We start from the raw sequence: 19,734 nt of genomic DNA, 5'->3' as shown, positions 1-19,734 counted from the left end.
CATAACAGCTGACATCAGACGGAACCGCTAACGCCACCTGGATATCGTCCTTGTAGTTCTCGTGGTCGTCGTTAGAGTGTGTTGTAGGTTAGTTCTCACTTTCTCCGATAGATCGCATCAGCTGTACAATCTGTGAATGAGACTTTCAATTTCTGTGGGGAAAATTTGTGCTGTGGATAAACTAGATAAGGCATTCCATTCAGATGTTACTAGTTTAACAAAATTAAAAATGTATGAATATAAAACACTTAATTGATTCCCCAAATTGAAAATGCAGCAACTAGCAAAATAAAGAGACTAGGAAGTAAAATGATTTACTGGTTTGCTGTGTTGAAGGTGTTTTATGTTGAAACGGATAAAAATACAACCATATTATTTTTTATTTGTCATAATATACCTTTTCTAGTTCTAGAATATCACAGATTAATATTACTCTCTTGAATAATTAATCTAATGTTAATAATTAATAACACAATGATGCTTATTTATTTATACTCATAGTTATTATCAAAGCGCTATTTCAATTGATATTTACTTTTTAACTCGAATATTTACAAAACAATAATCATTGTAAAACGAGAAAATACATCATCAAATAAATAAAAAATCATTTATTGTCAAACAATTACAAAATCTATGGTTATTGTTAACTATCACATACTAGTATTAGTACCGAATGTCATGGTTTTTAAGTTCTCATTTATTAAATCTAAGGTTATTTCATAAAGGGCTTATGCTATTTTGTGATTTCAATAAAAATAAAAACTATTTATAGGTTTTAAGGTTCAGTTTCCATCGAGAAGGAAATTGGAAACAATACCAAACCAACACATTTTATAATCTCTAAATTTTATTATTTTGAGCATTACCTTATTACCTTATTACCATCTTCTTGGCCGTTGACCCATTGTATAATGGGAATAGGCTGTGTCTGCGTAAAAAAACTACTTATTTATTTCCGCACATATGTATAAGACTCACAAGTTTAAAATATGTAAAAAAACATAATTTTAGTACTCATGGCGGTCGCTATGTTCTACTTCAGCTCATCCAAACTATACATTGTTATATAAAACAACATTGAACATGGTATATAAAAATATTGCTCAAAACTTCAACAGTCTTGTTGGATTTTTTAAAACAAACAAATACAATCTCTCTGCCTTGAGCAGTCTAATGGGACAGTTAATGGGTTAGTTGTAGCATATAGTATATGGGTCAGTTAATGGGACTCTTTCCACTTCATAGGAAATTTTTAAAACTCAATACTTTTTTAGATTTTACTGATAACTATTACAGTACTATACGGAATGTATGTTAATAAAATGTAGGCTACATTAACACATAAGTTAATTCAATTGTACTACTGAAAATTAGTTTTGCTTGAATTCTGAGATTTGTTTAAGAAATGCTCTTAAGCTGGGTTTTGCTAGGCGTGGAAGCGGAGTGCGGAGAAGTGATCTTGTCCAGTGGCAGTTCACTCTTCTTCTAGAAAACTTTAAATTACCTAAGACAAGAGAAGAGTGGACACCGCTTGTGCACCTAGGAAAACCCAAGCTTTAACCAAAATTCAAAATATTTAAATTGTGTTACAGTTTTAACAAATGTTTCTATCAAAGTGTAAAAGTTTCAATTGAATGGTTGATGGGTAGTTAATTAATCAAAAGTTCCCCATTTTGATCCTGATAAATAGCTTTTAGATGGTTCAAAACTGGATCCAGCACTGCTTGATCTTTGGGCTTTTAATAAATGGTCCTCGACTAAATAAACAGCTGATCTTAATCAGTATAAAGACTACACAGTTCATCTCACTCCATTCTGCACTCATCTTGCATTCATATTGTGCTTAAAGTTTGTCTTGTCTCCGCTCTTAAATATACTCAAAGCTTGTCCTGAGCTGTCTTCAAAGTAATTAGAATGAGAATGAAGTCTTTTTTTGGGAGGATTTTTCTTCAGTTGTCACCTCTGCCTCAGTCCAGACTAAGTTTCCGGAATGATCCGTTCATCCCGAGGTCAGTTGTCCAGGAGTCAACATGTTTTCGAACGTCAGGTCGTAAACTTTCGTTGGATTTGTGGGACGCTACAGTATTTAGAAGATCCCTGCAGTCAATCATCTTGTTTTGCCAAGCTTCTGTAATAAAAAAATAAATAATCGGAGATTTTTTAGATAATTGAAAACAAAATAATTTAGTACAATAATTTCTTTCTCATCTCAGTACAATCGAAAGAATGTTTTTCAATCAAAGAGTGGTTTTTCAATCCAATAAATGGTCCAAACTGCAGGGCAAAAATGTATTTCTCCTTACCTCAGTATCTCAAATGTTCATTTGCTTTACCTTTTATCCTGTTACCTCTGTGAATCTGACCAAGAATGAGTAATTACTTTCAAACTTCAGCTATGACTTTTTTTTACTACCTACTAGTAAGGCTAAGGAGCAAGAGACAACTGTTTTTGTCTCAATGAATATTTCAACTTACTGTTCATCTCCTTACATGAAGGACCATGGCCACCGTAGTCAGAAGGTAGAAGATCTAGAGATATATGTTCCTTCAGACATTCAATATTGCTGTGGATTTGGATCTGAAATATGTAATAACTATTCGTAAAACTGTATATTTTATCTTTCCTAATGATGGTAACTGAGATAAATACTGGGTTTACCAGGAAACAAGTTTATAACCTTTGACTTCTTAAATGTGTCTGAATTTTCGAACTCATGTTCTGTAAAATCTTAGAGTTTCTTAATAAAGACATAATTTCTGACAATTTTGTTTTGGAAAGTGAGACTTATAGGCTCTACATAGGTGTTTATTTGAGCACCTAAGAATTTAAACGGTGGCTTCAAAATTAAGACAGTATAACTTTGAAAACCGCTAGCGATGGAACTAAAATTTCATATTCATTTCAATATTATAGCAAAGTACCTGGGGACCGAGCTTTGCTCGGGGAAAATATTAGTTTACTCTGAAAAGTATTGCAGATACATTAATCAACTCCCAATCTCCACACTGCTCACCTTCACTACTTACTTCACCACTCCCTACGTCGTGGACTTGTTTGCCCTCCTTCCCTATACCATTTTAGAATTGCAGATACATAAATGCCACAGACAGTTCCCACACTCTGAACTGCTAGCATTACTACTTCCTTCACCACTTCCTATGTCGCGGACCTGTTTCTCTCCCTTCCAACGGCATTTTAGGATTGCAGATTCCTTAATCTAATCGTCATAAACAGTTCCAACACTCCGGACAGCTCGCCTTGACTACCTACCTTTACCACTTCCTACGTCGCGGACCTGTTTCCCTCCATTCCCATAGCATTTTAGGATTGTAGATAACTTGATCTAATCGTTATTAACAATTCCCACGCTCCATATTTTGCTTACCTTTACTACATCCTTCACCACTTCCTATGTCGCAGACCTCTTTCCATCCCTTCCCATAGGATTTTAGGATTGTAGATTCCTTAATCTAATCGTCATAAACAGTTTCCACACTCCAGACTGCTCGCCTTTACTACTCCCTTCACCACTTCCTACGTCGCAGACCTGATTCCCTCCATTGCCATAGCATTTTAGGATTGTAGATACCTTAATCTAATCGTTATTAACAGTTCCCACACTCCAGACTGCTCATCTTTATTACTTCCATCACCACTTCCTACGTCGTAAACCTGTTTCCCCCCCTTCCCATAGCATTTTAGGATTGCAGATTCCTTAATCTAATCGTCATAAACAGTTTTTACACTCCAGACCGCTCGCCTTTACTACTTCCTTCACCACTTCCTACGTCATGGACCTCTTCCTATCCCTTCCCATAGGATTTTAGGATTGCAGATTCCTTAATCTAATCGTCATAAACCGTTTTCACACTCCAGACTGCTCGCCTTTACTTCTTCCTTCACCACTTCCTACGTCACGGACCTGTTTCCCTCCCTTCCCATAGCATTTTAGGATTGCAGATACCCTAATCTTATCGTCATAAACAGTCCCCACACTCCGGACTGCTCGCATTTACTACTTCCTTCATCACTTCCTACGTCACGGACCTGTTTCCCTCTATTCCCATAGCATTTTATGATTGCCTTTACTACTTCCTTCACTACTTCCTACGTCACGAACCTGTTTCCTTCCCTTCCCATAGCATTTTAGGATTGCAGATACCTTAATGTATTCGTCATAAACAGATCCTAGACTTCGCACTGCTACCCTTGACTACAATGTCTCGAGTAATCTTAAGTATAATCAATCTTTGGTATAATCTTTGCTCAATATTAACAAGTGATGTTTTTCCTTTTGTACTGTATTTGTAATTCGCTAGTATACTGTGGGTAGTTGGTTTATTATGAACACGTGCTACAACTTCAAGTCTTTTGTTTACCTTTTCCTTGTTATTTAATTCAACCAACATGGTTACTTAGCAACCCATAAGACTAATGTTAAAAAAATGTGACTTTCAGTTTCGTTTTTCTACGTAATTAGATTTTTGTTGGCAGTTCTAACTGCATGAAACTTGTTTTTAGGCCAAAAATAAACTATTTACAAGATTTGAAGAAAATCGTCGGAGCCGTTTTCGAGATCTTTCTGCAAGCAAGCAAGCAAGCAAGCATACATACAAGCAAACATTGCTCGTATTAGAGTATAGGATACTGAAATAAAAGTGAACACAGTTTAGTTGAACTTCAGATAGATTGTGCTGCTGTTTGGTACTGATTTAGTTTGACCAACTATAAATCGATTGAACCAAGCTTCTGGCTACAGCCGTAACAAATGAATATATCATTCTCTTCACAACAGACTACACAGACTCAAACATGCAATACAGTTAGAGGTGTTTGGTTGTTACCCTATCAAATATCTTCTGTTTGACGAATGGTCTGAAGATATTTAGCGCCATCTCCATGACGTGGGGTGGGTTCACAATGTGGATGGCGGCGACACGCTCCGGGTAAGCTTTCTGTAACAAGACGCAGTCATTGGAATCCTTCAACACACAATTAAAATAATTTCCATGCATTCTAACTGTAGAGTAAGCGCAACGTTTCTGTTAGGGTATAAAATGTCTTTGGCTATGAAAACAATTAAATATTAAAAAGGTTGATATGGAATAACTAATAACCGGATTATCTGGGTAGCTTTGTGGTTAAAGTGTTAGCAATCAGTCAAAACTGTTTTGGTTTTATTACTTAAAAAAAAGTGGTTATGCATGTTTTATTGATCGGTTGATTCTGGATTCAGATTACATTTTCCACTGGTATATTAATGTTACCTAACAAAATTTCAGTATTAGATACCAGGGACCAGGGTTTGGACCAGCCCCCAATAAAACCTCAAAAATGAAAATGGTTTCAAAAATACAAAATTAAAAATATTCCATCAATTGTAACCTTCACTTAGTTTAAAGCTGTAACCTAATTGTGCTGGAACCTAAAATTCAACCTTAAAAACTACAATGCTTGAGCTTGGGCCTTACTCCTTATGCTGAGATAGCCAGTATTGTTTGTGTGATACACTGTGTAAGACATTGTTTCTCTATATATAACAATATTCATTATATACTATATACTATATTCATTATATTTTATAACAAGATGTCACCATCGCTAGCTTAATCCTTCTAAATAGCCCTTTCCCTTTGGTCTGAACGTTGAATCTTTATACTTGAAATTATCACCGACTCACCCAAGCGTACTGGAACATGTTGCGGACCATGTTCAAGCTGTACTTGGCAAGATGAGCCACTCGAGTGTGGAGGAGGTCCATGATGATGATGTCCCCGGCTCGGTCGACTCCCTCACACATTCCGAGGTCCGCGATGGCCAAGAGGCGACGAGCCATGTCTTGCAGGACAAAGTCTGTTGGGTCGGGTGTGAAATGGGAGTAAACAACCACTCTGTGGCCCTCCGCTGTCAGGCCGGGCATGAACGCAATGCATCTGCGGAGAAGTAAAATTATACTCGGTGGAAATGCAAATAGTTACTTGACTCTTGAAAGTTCAAATTTTACAACAGAAGCGAACCACTGTGATTTACCAAGAGTATTGAAATAAGCAAAAGGTTAGTTTACTTTAAAAACAGCTTGAAACACCTACTAATACAATTTGAGCAATATATTACGTTAATTGAGAAAGTTTTAATTTTTTCTATAGGTTTTGAACAAATAAGTTTTATGCTGGAGTATAATGTAAAATCCCATTTATCTTTAGTTTTTGTTCCTTGATAATTGAGCAGTTTTTTATATTCAAGAATTTTTTGAATTCGCTATCCGTATTTAGATTAAATAAGTTTTTACTCTGCCCTATGTACTAGATTTTAGCTACTAACAGTTGAATTGTCAAAAGTAGACTGTATGCAGAAGCGTATTGCTTTAAATGAAATTAAAGAGGTGATTTTTTTTCATTTATAGTATGTGACTCTTAGACCCACTTCATTTATTACATCTATTTAGTATCAAATTAAAACTTTCCAACTTTCCTATGTGGCACAGAAAAATCCACCTTAAGACAGCCAACAGTTAGTTTTTTATCAATTTCAAATAAAAATCAAACCATATTTGCAGCCACACAAATTAAATCAACCACAAAATATACAGGCAAACTTTTTATGTGTTTTACCAATTTTATATCTAAAATATTTGTTTCTTTTTTAGGTAAGATTGGTGATGGAAGGCATTCCCATGAAGGGTTTTGATCTCCCCAAGGGTGAGTTTTATCGCCCACCCTCTTCTCCGCCCAATAGTTTTGGTCAAGAGAGGTGGTTTTGTCACCAACATATTGCCGTTCTCCCCTTCAACTTTATTGCCATCCTTTTCCCTCATCTTATTTATCGATACTCTCTTTGATAAAGTTATTATTGATAACTTACATTTAAAGTATTTTCTCCTGACATATTCAGTTAATAAATTTCTCCAGGGACTTACACCTATGATTTGTTAGATTTGTTTTTAATGTTAGTTCTTTGTTTTAATAAAGCTGTGAATTCACAAACAAATCTTCTGTGCTTTTCTAGTATTTTATTTTTTAATAGGAAACAATAATATTAATCTATATATTAATACGCAAGCGGATTTCTTTTCACAGTTATAACTCGAAAGCGGCTAGATATAATCTCTTTTTTATAATAATTCCATTATGATTTGGTAACCTACTGATAATTATTAAATAGCAACCCAGCAGACGCACAGGCAGCACCTGCCTATGTCTGCTGAATTTCATAAAATCGTCAAATTATTATATCTGTATTAATAGAAATGTTCTTTTTTATTCTTAGCCTTAGTTTATATTTTGTCATTGTGATTATATTATAGGATTGCTCAGGCCAATAAATGTATGTATTCTTGTAAGAAATTGTTGACTTCAAAGATTCTCTCACATAAAACGAAAATAAAAATATATCATAGTATAATTCGACCAGTATTAACATATGGAGCTGAAACTTGGATTTTAAATAAAAAAGAAGAAAACAAAATGATTGTTTTTGAAAACAAAATTTTAAGAATGGTATATGGACCAATACAAGAAAATGGGGAATGGAGAAAAAGGCATAATAGGGAGATAAGGAATATGTACAATGATTATGATGTAGTAGCACACGTGAAAGCAAGGAGAATAAGGTGGGCAGGACACGCACTACGGAGAGAACGAGGTTCACTACTAAAAGAAGCAAGTATAGGAAAGCCAGAAGGGAAACGACCATTAGGAAGGCCCAAGAAGAGATGGTGGGATAGTGTTTCCAGGGACGTCAGAGAAGTGGGGGCAGAAGTGGAAGAGGCAGAAGATCGAGAGAGATGGAAAGCAGTTGTTGGTGCGGCCAAATCCCGCCTTGGGCATAAATGGCCATGGGAGTGAGTGAGTGAGTGAGTGATTATATTTTGTATTAAAAAGTATGTTTCTTTCTGTATCATTATATGGAAATAAACGTATTTCATTCATAGATTTTGACGTTTGATGTGTTAAATTAAAGGTATTTTTACGTAGATGTGCAAATACGTCTCAGAATATTAAGAAAGGGCATCACTTAAGTACAGTTAAGGGCCAAGGTTTCGGAACAGTTGCGCTATCCGTCTTCATTGGATCAGACTAAATTTATTTTATTTACAACTTAATATAGAGATGGTTTGAAATAGTTCTGAAGAAGGTTAATCAAAGACTGAAGGACTTAATACTCCCAGAACAAAGCCTGAATTTATAATTCTTTTACATCTGTTTACTAAGTCTGGTTCATTAGTACTGTATTAGCAGGACTTGACAACAAATTGTTTGTAATAGTTAAATTTATTTACCTTTAATCATATTCTACTGAATTATCATGTAGTTTTGGTTACAGTTCGGTGTGATTTAGTGAATATTTAAAAGTGCTTATTTTCAATGCATTTGCCCGTTACTTTACCATTTTATCATGTAATTCACAATGTGTTGTTTTCTGTTGTTTGGTTAACACTTTCTTGTTTTATTTAAATTTAAAATTAAATGCTACTAAGACGAAGATCTTAAAGTGGCCGGAGGGAACATGAATGATGCTTGCATCACCCTCCCAATGGAACATTTGACGGATAGATTGATAGTACTAGACCACCGTGGTGATACATACAACCTTCGGACTGATAAAAGTTATATGTTTACATTGTGGTGGCTTATTTTAAGCAAATAAAGACTGGCCGAGACAGTTTAATTTTTGTTGCAATAAATGGAAGGTTTGTTTACTTCATTTGTGGAATTCACCATACTTTCAGGAAATTATTGGAAACTCCCAATCTAAAAAAGGGCTGCAAGACCTAGATCCGGATATTATTTGAATAAAATTTGTCAATTAAATTCCGCCTTTGCCATGGTCAGCTCCGAAGCTCATTTAGATGAGAGTTCCATGCATGGTATCTACAATTTCAAGATCCATGGCATGTTTTCAAGGGAAACTACTTTGTGGTGACTTTCGACAAACGCTGCAGGTTCTTCCATATTCATCGTGGACCACTATTTAGAAAACTGTGGAAAATCATTCCGCAGTGGTCCCAAATTAACAACAAATGTATGCATGCTTTACAAGTTCTTGGTGGTGTATCTTTACCTATTCACAATGATTTTGATCCACATATTATTGAGATACCAGAATTGGAAGTGGGTCAGTAAATCAGGAAACAAATGGTGACAAATATATTGTTAACTTTTGTTTTTGTTCTTCTTCTGTTATTACAAGCTGAAGTTTTGCTCGATTTTGAACAATGGGTTATTTCAAATTACCCATTTGTACATGCAGTACCTACTCAAGTTTTGTTCTCAATAAATATCACAGTACTTGGCTATTGTTCTAAGTAAATCTCACAGTATTTGAGTGTCGCTCTCAGTAAACTTCTCTGTACTCACATGCCCTTGCAATACTTACATGATGTTCCCTGTCAGTACTCACATCAGTTACTCTGCAGGTTACTCACGTGTTATCGAAGCTGCGGTTCATCGTGTCACATTTCATGTCTCTGTCTTGGAACACTTCAGGCATGATCCACCTCAGTGTGAAGTAAACATCCAAGTTAGCCTTGCATCTCTCTACACTGTTCTTGTTCAGCATTAAGTAGTTCTTCAACCACTTGTCTTCATTCACTGCTCAACGATTGTGAAATTTAAAATAATATGCGAAAGTTAAGTAGGTAGGTGTTATTGTTCAAGTATATTTACACAAAAAATTACTATTCTATACAAGTCAAACGTTGAATAGTAAATTATGGTACAACTATCCAATTTTATAATGAATACGCCAATAATAGTAAATTATTAATATTGGTAATATATCCAGGTTGAATGTTGGGTGTGTTTAAATTTTAATTTTCATCATTCTTTTGTTCAAATTTCATAGTAATCTGTGTAAAGAACATTTTTAAACGCTAAACTATTAGATTATAGTAGTTTACGCAACGATTGCGTAAAGATAGTGTTAACGACAAGAGTAGAAAATTTAAGGTACGAGCCTTGGTGAGTGCCTTAAAAAATTCTACGAGTGTCGTTAACACTATTTACGCGAGTTGCGTACACTACTTTACCTACGACGGTGTTTTAATTACTAAAAATCACTACTCATAACTTCTAAGAGAGGTTTTTTGTTTATAACCTCTCATTGCCACTGACAGTGAAGCAAGGAATCAAACACCAATTCACTAATTGCACCAATCAACAATTAAATTGGCATGAACAGCTGATTATTTGAATTTCGAATCATTACAATTTTGCTTCTCCTCTCTCAATCCTTGAACCTCATTGGTCCGTTACCCGTGTTGTTATGAGTAAAACTATGCTGTTATGAAAGTAAACAATGCTGTTATGAGATACTTTTAAATTCTAAGAACTGTACTGAAACGGCTACTTTAAAAAACGGTCGTAGGTAAAATATATTTTGACTCTCCAATGAATAAATGGTACACAAACCTCCACTGAGTGGTCCGAGGTGAGGCTGCTTTCTCAGCCAATCTTTCAGCGAAGCTACGTCAGCCTTCACCGTAGCCTCTGTCATCCCAAGAACCTTCAGGACTTTAGCTCCGTCTTCCGGCCAGATAGTCTTCAGCTTCATCTGCAACCATGAGACAAGTAATGACAGCTTCATCAATCAAACCTCCTCCTTGGGCCAAATAGTATTTAGAATCTTGATCTAGAGCAAGACGTACTACAAACTGTGTCAGGTTCATCAGTCGAACCTCTGCTACTGTTCAACGGTGGTAGGTTAGTTCCGCAGATAATGACCCTAGGGCCATAAATGGGTAGGTTCGTTCCGCATTTGAATCTGGTGGGCCCCTTAAGTAGGTAGGTTATTTCCGCATTTATATTGACAAAGGTGGGTTACACTCCATTAGACAAGGGTAATTAGCCTCACTAAAAGCCGACGTAGAATGAATATTGAACAAATTTAAGTTAAATATCCAAAGATTGGATACGCTTGTATCCGATTCGAAATTCGGAATATTTATGATACAAACTCTACATATTTTAGGTTTAGGATGTAAGAAAATCACCTGTTTCATAAATGTTAACAAAATTGATCTTAGTAATAATACTGATTTGACTATTTAGTAATAATACTGCACAGATACCGTACACACTATGATTAGTTGTGATAATAGTTATGTAAAAAATCTATGAACACACAGAATAGCACGCGGTCTAGATGCTTGAATTCTCCAAGTGATTGCAGCCACATACCATCCTCGCGGACTACAAATACTCTCTTCCCCCGATTCCCATATTTTAGGAAATATTTTTTTGGGAATTCCTAGAAATATTACACCGCATTGTTTACTACAGGGAATACAGCAGAGAACATATTTAGTTTGTTGTCAGTATTTACAAGACGTGTTTATTATAACTGTTATTATCCATGCGTATCTATGCGTATCTGTGCGTATCTATGCGTATGTATTTCCATTAGTTGCATACGCTTTTAATAGGGTCTTTTAAACTCATAGAAAATTATGACTACTAGTTTTAATATAGCTTCTGTAGTGCCGGTACTAGACAACTGCTCGATTTCGAGCAACAGGTACACTAGTTTTGTTTTATATTTTTAATTTGTTATAAGATGCTTACAAAGTTTAAAGTTTTTCCTGTGATAGGTTTAGTTTACCAACTGAGCTACTAGCATTTTGTAACATAAGCGTATTTAAGCAGCAGCTGGTGTAATGTGATTTTTTTAGTTTTAAGATTGCGGCTTCGCAATAATGATTGGGATAATAATCTTCAATATAATAATAATCAATAATAATCTTCGCCCTTTAAGATTGGGATCGGTGAAAGAAATATCTGCATCAGCTATGGTAAAAAACTAGAGAAATCGTTACAACTGGAACATGCTACTTCAACTTTAACTCATTCAGAACTTGCTTATTTTTATGGATTATTTCGGTTGACTGGCATTTTTGTACGCTTCACTTATCTTTACAATTTCAAGAGATCTATTGTTGAAGCCGTCAAATGCGGAACTGACCTACCAGATTATAACCCACCCTACGGGACCCGGATTAGTGTAGGTAGCAAATGCGGAACCAACCTACCCCCTGTTCAACAGTCTACATCTTCATCTAGGTCATGATATAGTAAATTTACGAGAAATTCCAGCTTTGTTTGGCCCTCATTCACATTCCAACTAAAGCTTTAGCATTCAGCACTTGAAGATTATTCTACTTTGTTTATCCACATTAATACTTAATACTTTTCAATGAAATGGCGACCATACAAAGTAGGTACATTGTCTTCATCTTTTTATAAAACAGCCATAATGTGTTTCAATAATATGTATATTACGGGCTTCAGCAAATTGACATATTTTCAGACTGCAATGCCTTGATCTATGTCTAGAATGTTCTTTAGGATTGAAACACTATTTTCTTATCATAGTTTCGAGGATGGAAGAATCTTGGTAGCGTCTTGTCTATGTTTAAATGTTTAATACATTTGTATACCTTCTTTTTTAGTTATACCTATCTCTCCATGTGGTGATACCATCTCGATTGGTAATAATAATAATATTAACAATAATTATAAAAATATCTAGAACAGCATATTTTTATGCAAAATGCATAATTTCCGATCGGTAATAATAATAATATTAACAATAATTATTAAAATAAACAAAATATCTAGAACAGCCATATCTTTATGCAAGATTCATAATTTCCAACAGTTTAACCTCTTCTTTTTCCTAAATTTATTAGGAACAGACATTTTGCTTTTCAATGATAAGATGAAGCAATTTTGAACCACCCTTGTCAAAATTACTGTCAAACTTTTTTAGAAAAAATACTTCCTATGTTTATTACTTAATTGTATAGAATCAGAATAATTAAGTGTGACCAACAAACCGTAGGTCTATGTAGTATGTACTAGTTAACCGCCCGTGCTCCGCCACGGGAATATTGTCAGCAATAAAAGAAATAATAATTAACAAATACTGTTTATCTTTGTATTTTATTTAGGGGTTGTTTAATTTTTTACATGAAATAGAACTGATATTTTGCCTGTATAAACTATTTTATGTTAATCAAACCGAAATATTATTTTAACCAAATGAATGATTTCTATTAATTCGAGTTTCATTTGAAAAATAAATAGTATACGAACTGGGCAATGCTGATAACCTAATAAGCAGCTATTTATGCTATTTAGATAATTTGCTCAAGTATATTCCTATATTCGTCGTTTTTTTCGTTACATTTGTTGTATGGAATAAAGATAGTCACTTAGCCTACATGTAAATCACGCATCAGCAGTTGGTCGCATTTCACGAATCTTTGACCCATACTGTGAGTAAAAGCTGTGTTTACGTCGTATATATAAAGTTGAAAGTTGGGCATACTTTGTTCAATATTAGAGGGGATTAACGGACCAATTTGATGGAAAAAGAGTCGTGGATTTTAAAACTATGTAGACTACCACTACCAGAAAGATGTTGATTCAAGTGAGACTTAGAACTGGCCATTTCAAATGCAGATTTGTATTATATTTTACTCAAATAGTTTTTTGTCTTTTTTGTCCCTTAATACTTTTTTATAGTCGCTGTTGATAAGATTTTCCATAAACTCACAATGTTGATAAGGAGTTCATTTTACCTTCTCCTTGTGACAACATAAGGAAAAATATTTGTGTCCCAGTTAGTCTGTTCTGACTCAAAATTCATAGATTTGCAGTACTGACAAATCCAATCTAACGACCCCAATTTAAAAAAAATTGGTATTTTTTAGAAGGGACTTCCAGAGCACATTTAACACAATCACTGCTCTTTACCTTTTTAGTTCGATGGTTCCCTACATGTTTTTTTCGTTCTGCATGTCTCTTTACGCCCGGTTAATGATTACCTTTTCTTTTTGTACTTTTCACATCCTGGGGTTAATGATAAAGTTTTATAACACTATAATGACCCGAGTCAACATTGCCATTAAACATCAAGTCAGATACTTCTTCGCCAGAACCAAAATCGTAAGTCACAGTTTCTCATGCAACTTCCCTGTGTAGGCCTACTCGAAAAAATATAGTTAGGGTATAGTTCACTGATAAATTGTAGTTCCAAATATCCCAGCGTACTCACCATCTCGAGAAGGTAAAATTTGGACGTCGAACACTGATCTTGAGTAAGATTAGACCTAATCACTTACGATAAAATGTTTGTATGTTTACCAATTATTAGCAATTATCTGTACAACTTGCAAGCGGATTTCCCTATGATTGTTCTGGTAGCTATAGAGAATAAATTATATTGATCAAAACAATAAGTTTCCGTCCCCTACTATGGGTATTATTTCGCATTCCATACTCAAACTTAAACTCAATTACCACTTTCCTTCAGATCACTTTGCAGGAAAACTAAAAAATTTTTAGTGTCCCAGTTAGTCTGTTCTGACTCAAAATTCATAGATTTGAAGTAGTGACAAATCCAATCTAACGACCCCAATTCAAAAGAGTTGGTATTTTTTGTAGGGACTTCCAGAGCACATTTAACACAAACACTGCTCTTTACATTTTTAGTTCGGTGGTTCTCTACATTTTTTTTTTCGTTCGGTACCTATATCTCTTTATGCCCGGTTAATGATTACCTTTTCTTTTTCTTTTTGTACTTTTCACACCCTGGGGTTAATGATAAAGTTTTATAACGCTATAATGACCCGAGTCAACATTGCCATTAAACACCAAGTCACATACTTCTTCGCCAGAACCAAATGGTAAGTCACAGTTTCTCAAGCAACTTCCCTGTGTACTTGAAAAAAAAATTCACTGATATATTGTAGTTCCACGTATCCCAGCGTACTCGCCATCTCGAGAAGGTAAAGTTTGGTACCACTGAACGTCTAAAACTGATCTTGAGTAAGATTCGTCACCTACTATAAAATGTTTGTATGTTTCCCACTCATTAGCAATTATATGTACAACTTGCTAGCGGATTTCCCCATGATTATTCTGGTGGCCGTAGAGAATAAATTATATTGATCAAAACAATAAGTTTCCGTTCCCTACTATGGGTATTATTTCATATTCCATACTCAAACTTAAACTCAATTACCACTTTCCTTCAGATTACTTTGCAGGAAAACTAAAACGTTTCAAAAATAAGTTAACAAATACACTTTCCTTGATCAAAATCGTGTGTTTACAAACAGAAACTCCAAGTTTAATAATTGCATACTGAAAGTGAGGTTATAAAAATAATAACAAATGTCTGACAAACATTAAACAGCTGACGAATAATTTATAAACTGTGTATTATATTCTTCAATAAGAATTGTATTGACTTGACTTTTAAAGGGCTGTAGGTCGTAGCCCTTAGAAAAAACGTAAATTCTAATGAAGTTCGGCAAATCTACACACTATCCCCTTTAATTTGAGACATAAATCTTGTAGATCGGTCCAGTAATTACTGAGAAAACAGTGTTACAACTGTGTATTAAATATATAGATATTCATATTATAAGATTTAAATCAGTCATGAAAAACGTCATTATCGGTTTCAAAAAATTATCACATGGTTACACAAGGAACTGTACCCACAAAAATCACACAACCAACCGGTCTTCCATGACCACAATTCTGGTGGAGAAGTTGTACTTGAATGTTCCTCAAACGCCACCTTCTGTACATGACTTTTCGATTTCAACTCTCCAAAAAAACTGACACACGACAACGGCTTGAAGCAGCTCACGTGATTAGGGATCAGCTGATAGGTCAAGGATGAGATGATGACGTCACTTTGCATTTCAACAGCTGATCTCGTGCCGCCTTGGCCCAATAAGAACAGGTCCTGGGTCCTGTCTGGTCCTACCAGCAACGCTCCAATTCACAAAGGTGTTTCAAGGGGGATTTTTATCCCTATATGGGATAATTTGAGATGTGTTGGGATAAAGAAGGAACTGTTTGGGGTAATTTATGAATAAATACCGTACTTTACTTAAGGAAATGCATGGTTATATTAGTTTTTTGCTTAGGAAAATGTAGATTGTAATTCAATTACGTGTGTCGGAACAAGTTGAGAATTAATTAAAGAATTCAGGAAGGTTTAGGATAAATCAGGGTTTAAAAGTAATAAAGTGTGGGATTAAATTGAAATTTATGGCATAGGTACTCATTTTGAATTGATTAAAAAACTAGAAATATCTCCACAATGTTCTGTAATTCCTAATAGATATCTGATATCCAAATATTTTTAATATCCCTATTCAACCTACATTTATAATTGTACTCCACCTTATTCTTAGAGCATTTTCTTGGTAATGTTGAACTACTAAACTATCCCCTCACCCAATAAAAATCAAAAACATTAACATTTAGAAGGGAATTTCAACACTATAAGAAGAATGCGCGCTGTCTGAAAACCGGTAAACGACAAGGAAAACAGCCAACACGAAGCTAGTTCTTTTGGACGAACTACTTTCACTAATAAAATTTTAAATATTAATTTAAACTAAACTAACCCCTTTAATTTTTTTTGAACCCTCTTACAACAAAAACGAGCCCTCCCTCAGAGTAGGGGGCTCAAGAAAGGCAAAAAGACGTAACCATTTAAATGTGTACAGAAGTATGTTCTACCCGCCTACACCTACGATATGAAGACGGTGTTTCAGTTCTGATGAATTAAAAGATAAAAACATTATCTTTCATGTATGAATACTTGTTATTTTACCCCCATAATCCATTAATTCGAATCTACCACGGTAAATACGACCAAAAGGCGAATTTTAAATTTGAATTTATAATCGTGATTTTGCGCCACTCACTGTCCCGTACGAAAGAGTCTCATAGTTTAACCTCTGGCTTTGAAATTCCGTTGGCTAAACTCTTGAACTCTGTCTTATTGATATCTCCAGTGAACTGAAAATGTTGTAAACAATTTTTAGCTTTTAAGTTGTTTTGTGGGTGGTATTATTTTAAAGGACAGTTGTTCTGAAAATCTGACTATGAGCCCAAACAGGGAGGAACACCAATCATTGAATAAAAAGCATTAATTTCTATTTTTGTCCCAGGGTTAGGGTTTTAAAAAAATTGTTTCACGTGAAATTTGTTCTTAATTTGACCATCAATTCACGAACCATTTTGAAGCCATCATGGTTGGTGAACCATTATAAGTTAGCTCCAAAAAATGGTTAACATCTAGTTTTGCTATCACATGAAGTAGTAACAAATGTTACCGTTATTTAGACGATCTTCTTGCCAACACAATAATTTTAATTGTAATTGCCATAATATATATTTGGACATACTGTAGTGAAATACACAACTTGACATTGTGAACACAAAAACATTTTAACAATATTAGAACAATCAATAATTTTTGACAAATATTTTCTTCGACAACGTAGCAGACGAATTTTAAATATTTTTTCCTGGAGGAAAAACAACTCCTTAGCCCCCAAACACTTGTATTGAAAACACTGGTTTTCTCTATATTCTTAAAACACATTTAGTGCGTCGAAGGACAATTTAAATCCTACATAAGTTTTAATGCGAATTATAAAAAAATCTATACAATTCAAAGCCATCCAAGACTTGTTAATGTGTTAGAATGCCAAAAGTCAAGTGCCTACCTTTCTCTGCGGCTGGTTTCGTTGTGAGGCAACACTTGAAATGCGCCCGCCTTTTGTAACTTCACTCCCTCCTTCTTCAGGTGTATCTACCTGTAAATCTCCCAGAATGGTACACAGCTATCTCACAGGGTGGCCAACTTAAGAGCTTATCAGTTTTTATTTTGTGTTTTAACACAGCTTTAAGTCTTTTGCAAGAGATCTGTTTGAATCTGGGTCTTGTTACTTTCAAATGTCGACCTTTGTTGTAATATATGTTCGTTAATTGATGTCCAAATTATAAATGGCATCGGTATTTTTACACCATTTTACGGTTTTTTTTTAAGATAAATGTGCAGTGTTATTTCCCAATGACAAATAAAATACATCTAATTGCATGGAAATACCTTAGACGAGACGAATTTTACAATTTTAAATCTTCCCTGCCATTTAACTTTTAATAAAACAAACAAACAAATTCACTTAAATAAAAATACATAACAAATTAGATAAAATAACTTAATGGTGTGAATGTATATCAGTATTAGAATGTGACTCTCAAAAAACACACCAATTAATTGTGCACCATCGAGAAAAAGAGACACACATCAATAAACAAATAATCAAGTGACCAATCAAACAGATGAAATAATAACATCTGATTGATGCAGACAGAGCATTGTTGCAATCAGCTGATCAGCCTTGACCGTGTCCTGTCGCTTGTGCATCCTTGAATGTTGATTGATCGTAAATCCTACATTCGGACCTCTTAACACTTCATAAACATGTTCGTTTTAAAACATGTCCTGATTGAAATGCCTGTCCATCTGTCAATTTTTGGAACGTGATTTGCACTTTAACCGGTTCTGTCCACTGACACGAGTTTATAAAAAGTGGTTTCTGTTTTTATAATTTGTGTTTAGGTTTTATATTGGATATTTATTTACAATTTTGGAATCTAAGCACTTTTTTAATGGTATTTTAAATAAACTCCTTTAAAAAATTGAATTAAATCTCATAAACCCTTTAAGATTACTTATTATACAAGTAACAACAAATTCATTATTTTATAGTATAATTAATAACAATTATACTCACCCCAACGTAATTGTTATAAACAACCGTAATTGTTAAGTAATTATTTGTTAAACAAACCCAAACGTATTTAAAAAGTGTATAAAATATACATGATATCGGAAAGAGAAAAAATACAAATTTACACAAGTGGTTCAAAAATAATCCGAACGCATTATTACTTATGTTGGGTACTTAAATTATTATTGTTTGTTATGCGGGTTTTGATAACGCCATTATGGCAATTATAACCAAAAATAGTTATTGTGGTAAAATAAATCATGCTAATTGGGTACCGAAGTTATTATTCTTTAGAATATTTTATTATTTAATTTTAGTTCTATTATTTTTTCCGATTTTAACTTGTATTTACTTACGGAAAGTTACCACTTACGCACACGTATTCTTGCATTTTACAGAAAGTAGTGTTACTGTGATCACTTTACTATTTGGTAGAAAAATACAAGATTACAAACAACATTTCAGTGGTAAGTCGGTAATGCAGTACGTAGTTCATTCAGGCATCCACAGGTAGCGTTGCTGTAAAAAATCAAGGGTACCCGTGCGTAAATTGCGCAGTTGTCCAAAACTAACTCGTTGCCGAGGCAAAATGAATCCAGTGCAATGTCCATTTACCTTTGCAAGATTATTTGTTTTCTTATAACAGTTATTAGGTGAATAGAACTAATAATTTTCAATAATTTTGTTTATTTTGTATTTAAACTATAGAGACTGATTTACCTGCCTCAATCAGGTTACAGCACAAAAAGCATATTTAAAATACATTTTCGTAATCTGTTTATTCTCTTGTTAAAAATTTAATGTGGTTAAACAGCGGTTAAACTGCAATTTACAATGCAATCAGTTATAAAGAATATTCGTCGGTATCACTGAATATTTGAAAAATCGACTCTAGAAATAAATCAAACTTGAGGGGGCGAAGCCCTATAGAAAATCACCTTTTTAATTGACATCCGCAGATGTGCTAGAACATAAGCTTTAAAATGTTCCCTCAATTGTAAAAATCGGTTGGATAAGATTAATGGAAGAGGGGTGTTACATAGAAAACCATATAGATAGGTAGTTGTTTTTTAAAACAACAAAATAAGTACCTATCCTCCGCAATTATGAACTTTCCACT

The 19,734-nt window shown here is 34.4% G+C and overlaps 2 protein-coding genes across 2 annotated transcripts in view; one reads left to right on the top strand and one right to left on the bottom strand.

Moving 5' to 3' along the window:
* The window catches only part of LOC128987398 (AF4/FMR2 family member lilli-like), a 221,841-nt gene that overhangs the window by 24,153 nt on the left and 177,954 nt on the right, over nt 1-19,734 (top strand). The gene's annotated exons all lie outside the window — the stretch shown is intronic.
* On the bottom strand, nt 530-17,812 carry LOC128987400 (alpha-tocopherol transfer protein-like). The gene is made up of 7 exons (XM_054408229.1): nt 17,544-17,812; nt 10,414-10,555; nt 9,429-9,594; nt 5,685-5,937; nt 4,849-4,959; nt 2,479-2,581; nt 530-2,131 (listed from the first exon to the last, which is right to left on the bottom strand). Exons 2-7 carry the CDS (start codon nt 10,553-10,555, stop codon nt 1,971-1,973), a joined length of 936 nt encoding a protein of 311 aa, XP_054264204.1. The 5' UTR covers nt 17,544-17,812; the 3' UTR covers nt 530-1,970.

Source organism: Macrosteles quadrilineatus, unplaced genomic scaffold (genome assembly GCF_028750875.1).
Source record: "Macrosteles quadrilineatus isolate MER2022 unplaced genomic scaffold, UCM_ALF_1.0 Scaffold_2__2_contigs__length_208266976, whole genome shotgun sequence".
NCBI classification, from domain to species: Eukaryota; Metazoa; Arthropoda; class Insecta; order Hemiptera; family Cicadellidae; genus Macrosteles; species Macrosteles quadrilineatus.
This window is presented reverse-complemented; position numbering and strand designations above follow the sequence as displayed.